The following is an 11212-nucleotide window of genomic DNA, read 5'->3' as shown; positions in this document are numbered from 1 at the left end:
TAAGTATGTAAAAATTTATTACATTTCCTGTTGTACGAGGGTTTTACCCAATTCTCGAACCGTGTCAGAGTGAATCCATGCTATAAAAGTACCGTGTTATACGGGGGATGGTACCAATTCTCGAATCGTGTTAGAGCGAATCCGTGCTATAGAAGTGCCGTGTTATACGGGGGTTACCTGTATTTATTGTGGCATCATAACAATGCCAGGCAGCCAGGTTGCAATTTTTAATCATATTTTTAATTTATTTAATTTAAAATATATGCTTTCCATCTCAAATTAGTAATGGTTTACCCCTGTACCTCATACTTTTCCTTTAACAATAGAGTTGTGTCGGTCATCTATCTAACATCTTTCAGGGGAAAATATTTGAATTGAAATAACATGACTTCTGGTTTGCATTTGGAGTTTGTATATAGTTAATTGGGGCCTCCCATCCTAAGGTTTCCATATCTGGTCTTGTCTTTCATCTATCTAACTCCATTCTCAAGATTAAGGAAAGACACAGATGGACGACAGTGGGAATTTATAGGTCTAAAATTTTTTCAAATCACAGCCTAATAAATATGGTTATGTTATTTTAAATGTTTTAATTATTGTTTAGAATAATTATAATTTTAATTAATTAAGCATTAATTTATTCAATTTATGCAGTTTATTTTATGCTATATTTAATAGCTATTTTATACTGTTAATTTTATGATTTAATAATGTAAAAATTGATATTATAAAAGTTGTTATGAAAATTATAAATTTTATAAATAAGTAATTATCATTATTGTTATTATTATTATTATTATTATTATTATACAGGATAATCAACATGAAAATCATGAAAAGAAACTAGAAGGAACTGAATTTTCAGATAAAGCAATTATATATGTCAACGTTGTTGATATAGATGATCAAAACCCAACTTTTATTAAAGATTGTGGTGTACAAAAGATAAGAGAGCATTCTGTGAGTAATATTAAGTATTTTATTACTTTTTTATCTTCATCTAAATTTTACAATCTGTTTATTTAGAATGGTACTGTGGCTGTTGTCTATGCTATTGATGGAGATCGTGGCATTAATAATCCTATTCGATACAGCATTGATGAAAGTAATACAATATTGTCTTTTTATTAAATAATGTAAACAGTAAATTTATGTTTTTATTAATTTTATTTATTTTAATAAAGATTTGCAATCTTCATATTTTGGAATAAGAAAAAATGGTGAAAATGGTATTCTATTTGTGGAAACAGATATTGATAGAGAAAATGAGACTATTACCAATAATCCTATCTTAACAGTTAATATAATTGTAAGAATAATTTTTGTTATTAAAATTTCATATATTTAGTAAATACCTGATCAAAATTTTAGAATACTATTTTATCAATTTAATAATATTTTTGTATAATATAAATAAACTATTTACAAAATTATATATTGTGTAAACGGATGTTAGTAAATATTAAAGTAGTTTTGTTGTTATTCTTTAGGCTGAGGAATATTACGAAAATGGTACACGCGCATTTAACCGAACAACAATAAGTACTTGCACAATAATTATACTTGATATTAATGACAATAAGCCACTATTTAATGAAAAGCATTACGAAGCATCAGTAAAAGAGAATACACAAATAGGAATACCAATTACTTTAAATAATGTTTTAATACCAAAAGTGTCGGATATTGATGAAGTAAGTCATACTTTATTATTATATTTATTTAGTATATAAAAAATATTAGCTATGAATAATTAAATTTTATTTTTATATTATATTTTCAGATACTATGTTATATTTTTACATTTAGACATTTTAATGTTTATTATAATTTCCTTCCTATAATTCTTCTACAGATTAGTATTTTAAAAAATATTCCAATTTCATAATCTATAATAACTGGATGTGTATATCAGTTCTCTCATTAAACATTAGTGAATTAAGTGGTAAGTGGACTAAGTGGCCCAAAGGAGCCCGAGGTCTTGAAAATACTATTGAAAAAAGGGATTGCGAAAATGCACAAGATAGACAGAGATAGTCTAAAAAGATGCTTCAATATAGACATAAGAAGTAATAAATGATATAGCTTTATGGCCAATAATATTAACAGATGCTATTATTGACCATATTCACAAAAACAAACCAAAAAGTATCGGAAATATATAAAATTTGAAATCAGTGTATAAAGACAGAGATAAAGTGTAATACAGAGGACTTTCTTATGATCATTTTTACATTTTTACAGAAAGAAAACAAATAAAATTATGAAAAAGAGAAATTGGCTGATATTTTCAGAAACAAACAAAAGTTTTTACTGCTACCCTTGCAAACTCTTTTCAACATCAAAGTCTACATTAGTAAAGGTTATTAGAAGATTTAATTACTGTTATTTTATCAGACCACAAAGTTTCAAAAGAACATATATCAGCCACATGTACTGTGTATAAAATATCAACAAAATTCAATAGAATTGATACTCAACTATTACAGAAAAAGGAAAAAGAAGAATGTTACTGGAGAGATGTGTTGGAAAGAATTGTATCAACAATAAAATTATTGAGTCGCTTAGGATTAGGATTTAGGGGTATGAAGAAGGCAAAGATTCCAATAGGAAAGGAAATTATTTAACTTGCTTGGAATACCTAAGTGAATACGATGAGTTCTTGAAGTTACATCTACAAAAATATGCCAATCAAAGATGAGGAAATGTAAACTATTTATCTCAGAATATTTGTGACAAATTTGTAGGTCATATTGGTAATCAAGTAAGAGTGGAAATAATTGAAGAAATTAAATCTGCAGCTTATTATGGTATAATTGTTGTTTCCCCCNAACTAATTCGAACATAACATTCGAAATAGAAAACCACTTTCAGCCCCATATCTCCTGCACCCTTATAGCTATCGAGACGCAACCACCATAGTGCACGAATGGAGACTTGGGGCTACCACCACATACAAACAGCATTCATGTGCGATGTGTAGTTTTTGCGGAAAAGTGAAATATAGGGACACACACGTCCATTTTTATATATATATGTAGATGTAATCCCGAAGATGATCACTGTAAAAGATTGAAAATATTTGTTTTTATCATGTATTTCTTAAATTTAATGCTTTACTGCTTGATTTTCTGGTTTGATGAGTAAACTGATCTTCTAACTTTGATGGTACAGAATAGATTGCTGTATGACAGTCATCTGTCATATACTTATTTTTACCATTGTTTTTGTAAGTTTAGACACCAAATTATGTCTTTAGTTGTCAAGATCTCGCTTCTTTTATTTTTGTGATTGGCACTTGCAAGGGAATTTGGTTCAAATTGCTTTATCATTGATGGAGATTAAGGAAGAAAGGCCAGCAATTGAAATAAGCAAAGGAGACGGAGAGAAAAGGGGAGTGGAATGATTTGAAAAAAAAAAAGTGTAAGAGGGAAGAGTGTGTATATGTGTACATGTGTCGGGTGAGAGGGATGGGATGTAGGGAGCTAAGAAAAGTATAGAAGGAAAAGGATATCTTGAGAAGGGACAAAAAGAAGCCTAAACAGAAAAACTTTGCTTTTTTTTGGAATTATTCTTGAGGAATCTTAGAACTGAGTTAAGAAATAAGTTAAGTAAGTTACATAGCAGGGAGTAGGTTATTTTTTAAAGAAATTACTGAGAAACTGGAGGAAGAATGTCAAGAAAAAAACTGGAGGAAGAATGTCAATGGAAAAAAAAAAAACACAACTTAAACTTCTGAAAGAATTTGCTTCAGTGTATTCTTTAAATGTCTTCAGGCTATCACTGAGTGCAGCAGTTAATAATCATTTTCTAAGCAGATTCTGGTGATGATTCCTTTGCAGTTGCAGATGTCTGTTATGATAAGTACTAAAGACAGTTAGGTAACTGTGAATGGACAGCACTTGGAAGAAGAAAAAATATGTCTTTGTATTTATGTAAAATAAAAATATTCATATATTGTGACCAAATGGTCGGCACCTCTTCGATGCCTTTCAGGATTGACACCACCGTGTCTTCCGGATACAGAAATTTGGATGGCCGTTATGTTAGTTTTTGCGCAAGCAGTCACGTTATAGGACTCGGAATGGAGGCGGAAGGAGACAAATGGAAGAAGTACACTTCACAAACTTATCATTTAACAAAATACCCGTTTATTAATCGATACCATCTATTTATAACCTATATACAGATGCTTAGTGGATGCTAATAATACGATATATATATATATAGGAACCTTATTATTATGATCACGACCCTGACTGCGAGAGAGATAGTGAGCTTACAATCGTTTGCGTGTTGATAACCTTAAGAATTCATAGAAATTGAAGATCCATTCGGAACTTTCAGGAAGTAGGGAGTCTCTTTTCTCTGAAGCAGAGAAGATTTCTCATGAGCGATGACAGATTTTCTTGAGTGGTGACAGCTAAGATCAGCGATGGCAAGCGGCTGGACACACACAGTTCAAGAAAAAAATTGGATGACAGCTTTCGACTCATCAGCTCCTCCTTTTTATTAGGGGATCTGTTCTGGGTTTTTCCCACGATCTTATTAGGAGTTTTTCTACAACTGTCGAATAGTCGGTTTTTGATCGTAGATTCCTGGTGACACATTAGGAAGCTGTGTCACCGTTGAAAGGAAGTGAATCCAGAGGAAGATATGATCGCATCCTTCCAGGTTTTTATTAAATGTTGGAAAAAAAAAACAGAATTTTTTTCCATGCATTTAAACGTTATTTTGTTTCATTTTAAAGCGAGAGTGAAATTTTATAAAAAGTTTATAAAAGTTTATCAAATTCAGGCACTCACATATTAATGTAATTTTTTTTTTATTTTATAAGGGTAAAAATGCTAAATTCAAACTTTATCTTGAAGACCATGAAGACATATTTGCAGTAACACCAACTCAAGGAAGTAATGATATTATCTTTATGATAAGAGTTAATAAATCTGAAGAATTAGATTATGAAAGAGAAGATTTACTAGAACCAAAACAGTTTAATTTTAAGGTAAAAAAAAATAGCTATCTCTTATAATCTAATTAATTTAATTATGTAAGAATATAAAATAGACTATATTTATGAACTTTCATTAAATTTTTGTCGCTGGACTGAAGGTTTTTTTAGTAGTGTATTCTTAGGTATTGTAACAACCAGTCTGTGGTAGATTTTGTTGAATATAAAATATTAAAGTAAAATCTGTTATATATAGAATAACAAAAGTATATCAAGGCACTAAAAAACACCTTTCACATTTTTCAACAAATGCTTTCAACTAAAAGGTTAAAAGCATTTGTTTAATCAAAACAAATGCTTTCAACCTGATTTATTAAATTAAAAATTTTTATAATATATTGTAAAAATATGAAAAGATAAGAATTTATAAAACTACTTATTTCAATTCATGCATAGGACTTAAGAACTATTTTACTTTATCCTATATAAATCTTATATTAAAATAAATTTTCTATTGTATATAATAATTAAATTCTGTTTTAAAATAATAATTAATGTAGTATTTATTTATTTATTATTTCAGATTATAGCAGAAGAGACTGAAACAGAAGAAGGTTATTATTCAGTAGTGAATGTAACAGTAAATCTTGAAGATGTAAATGATAACTTTCCTCAGTTTTTATCTGCTGATGTTGCTTATGTTTATGAAAATGCTAGCCAAGGAGACTTTGTAGCTTCAATTATTGTAAATAAAATATTTCAAAGAATTATATTATTTATACCATTAAATATTAATCTTTTATACAACATTTTTTGCTAATTTAAACTTTTTTATAATTTTTTTAATTTCTATATCTGTTTTTATTAACTTAGTTTAAAGTTGAAAAATTTGTGTATCAATAAGTTTACAACTTATAATTTTTTTCCAAATACATAACTTAGAATTATTGTCAAAATTGTTCTCAAAAATCAATGTTAAAATAAAATAAAAATTTATGTTAAACAGTAAAAGTCAGAAAATGAAATATAATCAGTATCTTGTAATATTACAACAAATATAGATCATATAAAAATATTTAAAATTATTTTAAAATGAAGGATTAACTTTTATGGAAGTTCATAAATTTATGTGATAAAAAATTGCCAGGACAAAAATACTTGAGTAGACAATACATAAAAATGTGTCTTCTCAGTTTGTTCTTTCACACACTTACACACATGAGGAAAATAACAGTTCTACAGTAGAGTCAACATTTCATTTGAGGCTACTCATCCACCTCATTATGTAAAACGTTAAAAGATCCCTTTAGTGATGGCTCAGTATTAAAAAATAAATATATTTGATGAAAAATTTCCAAGACAAAAATTTTTAAATTTAAAAATTATGTGCGTGCGTGAAAAGACAAAATGAAAAGACACGTTTTTATGTATTGTTTTAAGGATTTTCTTAAATTTTGTAAATTCATAAATTTGATTATTTATGCGATTAATGCATCTAAATTACATTTAATATTTTTACAATGCTAGCTTAAATAAATTTCATTATTATTATTATGAAAAATATGCACAATTATTTATATATTTCCTGTATACAGTAGTATGATTTAGAGTCAGGTAAAAGTCAAAATTGACTTTTAAATCTAATGTACAGTAAAAGGTCATTTATTCAGGAACAATCTGAAATTATAGAAAAAATTGTTAATGAAATATTATCAATTAAAATAAATATAAAATTTTTTTAATTTAATTAATTTTGAGTTTTAATGAATTTTATTTTTCTAAAAATCAAAACTTTTACTTTTAGGCTACCGATATTGATTCTGGTTATTATGGAACCAAAGGCATTCGATATAGGTTGATACCAAACTACATATCTGATAGGTAATAAATATATATATATATATATATATGAATTATATGAATAAACATATAATTAATATAAATGTAGTAATTATGTGCAACAATATACAGTATATGAATTTTATCATTTTATAAATTAGTATTATAATGAAATTTATTGCATATTATAATTTACATGTTAAATTTTATACTAAACTTTAATTTGATTTTAGTAAGTACGGTGGAACCTCACTTATCGAGTGTTTTGCGTAACGAATGGCCAGGATAGGGAAAGTCCCGATTTTGCGCTTGCTACATCAAAGTTTTGCACTCATTCCGATAGCATCTTAGTGTTGTTTGCGATCACACATTTTTCCATACTTATGTTCAGACATATCACATATAAACATCAACAACCATAATCTGCTATATACATGATACGTGAACGATATGACAAATTCTTGGACTATGTAAAGGCTTTAATTAATTTGACTAGAAGTAGGCTTCCATCTCATATTAAATTTAATAACCAATTCCAAATTAAATTTTAGAAATGTATTCATATTTAAAAAAAATTAATTATTTATAATTATTAAATTTAAAACGAGATGGAAGCATAACTGTCTACCTCTAGTCAAATTAATTAATTTCTACTATTTAATAGTAGAATAGCCTTTACATAATGTTTATCTGTGGTTTTTTTTTCTATACATCGAATTCGCATTTTAGGTTGGTTCATTCGGCACTAGAAGAAAAGCTGATGATGATTCATGCTCCTTAACAATGTTTATTGTATAATTTTGTTTGAATAAATGGTATAGATAAAATATTTGAGTATTTTTTCGGCGTGGAACACATTATTGTATTTTATATTAATTTATATGAAAAAAATTTTTTCACTTTAATGAGTGTTTCACATTACAAGTAAGATTGGAACGAATTAGGCTCATTAAGCGAGGTTCCACTGTATAGATTTTTAATTTATGTAACTTAGTCTTCTTTAGTTTTCAGATAGATAGAATAACAGGAGATCTAAGAGTTTCAAAGGATGATCATGGATTTGATTATGAAAAAATTCAAGATTATTATCTTACCATAGAAGCAAGAGATGAAAATGGCACAGGAAATGCAAATACAACTCAGTTGCACATTGTTATCCTTGATGTTAATGATAATGCACCTAAGTTTTGTTATGAGAATTATAGTGGATACTTATTGGAAAATTCAAACAAATTTATGGATATACTCCAAATACAGGTGAATAATATTTTATTAATAAAATTTATATTTATTATTAATTGTTTTCTATAAAAAAAGAAAATGACCTTTTTTTTATTAAAATTACAGGCAACGGATGCTGATGAACCTAATTCAACTAACAGTATAGTTAGATACCAAATTATTTACGATGCTTTTGAACAGTTTACAATTGATCCAGTAGAAGGTATTATTACTCCAAAGTCGTCATTAGATTTTGAAGACGATGAGCCTCCTGTAAATGATAACTGTATAACTATTTGTACTAAAACATATTTCTTAAAAGTAATGGCTTATGATCTTGGAATTCCAAGACAATCATCTGAAGTTTCAGTTTATATTACTTTAATGGTAAGACAGATTTACAGTTTTATTATATATATATATATATATATATATGCTGAGAATTCAATACAAGATGTGGCTATAAAATAATGAGACTGATGCTGTAACTTAATTATTATTTTTAAACTTACATTTTAGTTTTATTCCCCCTTGAATATATGATCTTCCTACATCCATACACCTATGAATTTGGATCTTCCACTGATCATAACAGTGCCACAGGTCACTTTCTGTCAGGGTACACAGAAGCTCCATCATTTTTTCTTAATCACAGAAACTGAGTCTAAACAGGTTCTCTTCAGTGCAGATGTCACATTAGGGATAAGGTAAAAATCACACGGAGCTATATCATGTGAATAAGACTGCTGTTAAAGCAGTGTGATGATTTCTTGGCCAAAAACTGCTGCTTCACTGACGGCACTAAATGTGTTGGTGTGTTATCCTGGTGGAGAATGAACCATTTCTTCTGACCTTTTTCCATAAAATTTCCAGTACATGTTTATATTATTGGTGGTTCACTGTTGTGCCTTCTGGAACTCAGCACTTCAAAATTACATTCTTATTATCAAAGAAAACTCTCTGCAGAAAGTAACTGCAAAAAGTATTCTGTGCCATTCAAACACATGTGCGAGACATGCAGATGTGTTTCCACAAGCTTCATGTAGCAAGTGAAAAGATTCAGTGTTCTTTTTCTTTAATTTACTATTAATTTCAGGTTGATATGCTGCTCCACTTTCAAGCTTGTCATTTTTCTGACATGCAAGAAAAACACATTGACTTCAGAGTTCCTATCTGCAAACTATACAATTGAGCACTATACAGTTGAGACTTCTGTTCTTGTTCATACTTCAAGATCTTTTATCCCTCTCTCCAGCCCATGTGTGACTATTCAATGTACAGAAGTGCAGTCTCATTTTTATTTTATAGCTACACCACATATATTATATATAAACTAATAATATACAGAGTGAATCAAAAATCATTAACATTCTTATATAATTGAACTGAGTTAGACAGGAAATTTTGACATGATAGAAATATGTTATGCCCAGGAGCAACCTTGTCATGTCTTTGTGTGTGTCAGTTGCAGCTGCCATTTGAATTCATTTTTAAAATTTTTAAATAGGAATGGTGGTCATATGACACGTGTAATAACTTTTGAGAGAAATTGGGAGGCCCTGGAACTAGTTTGAAATTTAAAAGGAAATGTATATTTTATTAAATCAAATCATAGAAAAAACAAGTAATATAAGTGGCAAGATGGTAACACCAGACTTTGACATTGGCGCTCATAAAGAATAGAGAGAAAACAATATTTAGAATAAAAGAAAATCAAAACGCAAATTGTTTAATACAAGACGCAATAAGGAAAAAGGAAACAAAGGTAAAATATGAGCATGGGTGTTGATAAATAGGGAGTTGAGACAATGGTATCGGATAAACCATCCCAGGCATACCTTTCTCGCGACCCAATCTGATTTCAAATTCTATTTTGAGACAGGTAAGAGACCAATCGGGGAGTGAGGAAGGGAAAGTCTGACCAATTAGAAAAGAATCGAACATGAAAAACATAAAACTATATAGGTAAATGTCTCTTCAATCCGAACAAAATTTCGGTAGACTTTCTCACAGCTCAACAGGTTAAAAATCTCCTTTATTGTTTTTCACATATGCATTTCGGGCAAGTTTAATTTTCCTGCCCCTCTTCAGTGCTACAAAACAAATTCATATTGAATTTACACAAAACAACTTTATAGTAGAAAATGTTTACAAGACATAAAAAGACACTTTATAATACCTTAAGATTTCCCACATGTTCTTTCATCTTTTTTACAGTACTTGTACTATCAATTTACAATGTTTTCAAATTTATAATTTTCTCTTAAGGGTGTTTTACATCGAAATCCGTACCATTATGCTACACAACTAATTACAAATTATAATTATTAGTAACATTTTAAATCACTTATTTATAACAAATTTTTTCCTTTAAAAAAATATTTACTAAAAAAAATACATACATGTTTTTCTTTAAAAGTGTCACAACAATAACAGAGTAGTATACGTTGTATAAACTTTAAAAAGGTTCAACATACAATAAAATTTTCACGACAATGTATAATCTTAGAAATATAAACTATTGACTTGTTGCGCCCCCTATCATGTTATACCATTGCTGGTCGATTTGCATGCCATTGGAAATGTTTATTAAATTATTACCACTGTATTTCATTATTTCTATATGTTCTTTGAATTTACGTTTATATATATTTTTCTCACAGTGTAGGATTTTAATATTATTTCTATCTATTTTGCAGTTACTATTTTTGATGTGGTTATACCAAGGTGAATTATCATGTTTTAACCGTATGGCAGCTTCATGTTCTTTTATCCGTAATTCCAAAGTTCGACCCGTTTCACCTATGTATTCTTTAGGATTTTGACAGTTGCAATTAATTTTGTAAACAGTTCCAGTTTTTTTCAATTTATCAGTATTGGTTTTGTATTTTCCTAATTTATTTGAGATTTTATTTGAAATTTTATTGGTCAAAGATGGGGCCAAAATTATATTGTCTTTTTTAAGGCATTTAGAGCTATTATTATAAATATCAGCTATGTAAGGGAAGGGTTTGTAATTTTTATCTTTCTTATTTTTTGTTATAAATCTATTATTGTAGTATTGTGTATGCCAGTTTTTTAAAAGGATTTTTGGATAACTATTAAGAATAAATTTATCATCTAATTCGTTTAATTCAGTTTTGCGTTTCTTTTTACTGGTAGTTCTAGTATATATCTTTTTTAATTCCATTATATATGTAT

The 11212-nt window shown here is 28.4% G+C and overlaps 1 protein-coding gene across 1 annotated transcript in view; it reads left to right on the top strand.

Annotated features, from left to right (window-relative positions):
* LOC111621498 (protocadherin Fat 4-like) overlaps window positions 1-11212 on the top strand; it is a 66919-nt gene that overhangs the window by 27584 nt on the left and 28123 nt on the right. Inside the window, exons 8-16 of the mRNA XM_023363654.1 lie at window positions 814-960; window positions 1027-1105; window positions 1185-1309; window positions 1491-1694; window positions 4838-5005; window positions 5535-5696; window positions 6756-6832; window positions 7795-8047; window positions 8138-8398. Coding sequence (XP_023219422.1) covers window positions 814-960; window positions 1027-1105; window positions 1185-1309; window positions 1491-1694; window positions 4838-5005; window positions 5535-5696; window positions 6756-6832; window positions 7795-8047; window positions 8138-8398 — 1476 coding nt within the window. The remainder of the gene's footprint in view (window positions 1-813; window positions 961-1026; window positions 1106-1184; window positions 1310-1490; window positions 1695-4837; window positions 5006-5534; window positions 5697-6755; window positions 6833-7794; window positions 8048-8137; window positions 8399-11212) is intronic.

Source organism: Centruroides sculpturatus, unplaced genomic scaffold (genome assembly GCF_000671375.1).
Source record: "Centruroides sculpturatus isolate CEXI.00-Female unplaced genomic scaffold, Cexi_2.0 scaffold249, whole genome shotgun sequence".
Lineage (NCBI taxonomy): Eukaryota > Metazoa > Arthropoda > Arachnida > Scorpiones > Buthidae > Centruroides > Centruroides sculpturatus.
Note: the sequence above shows the minus strand (reverse complement) of the source record. Positions and strands in the feature narration are given on the sequence as shown.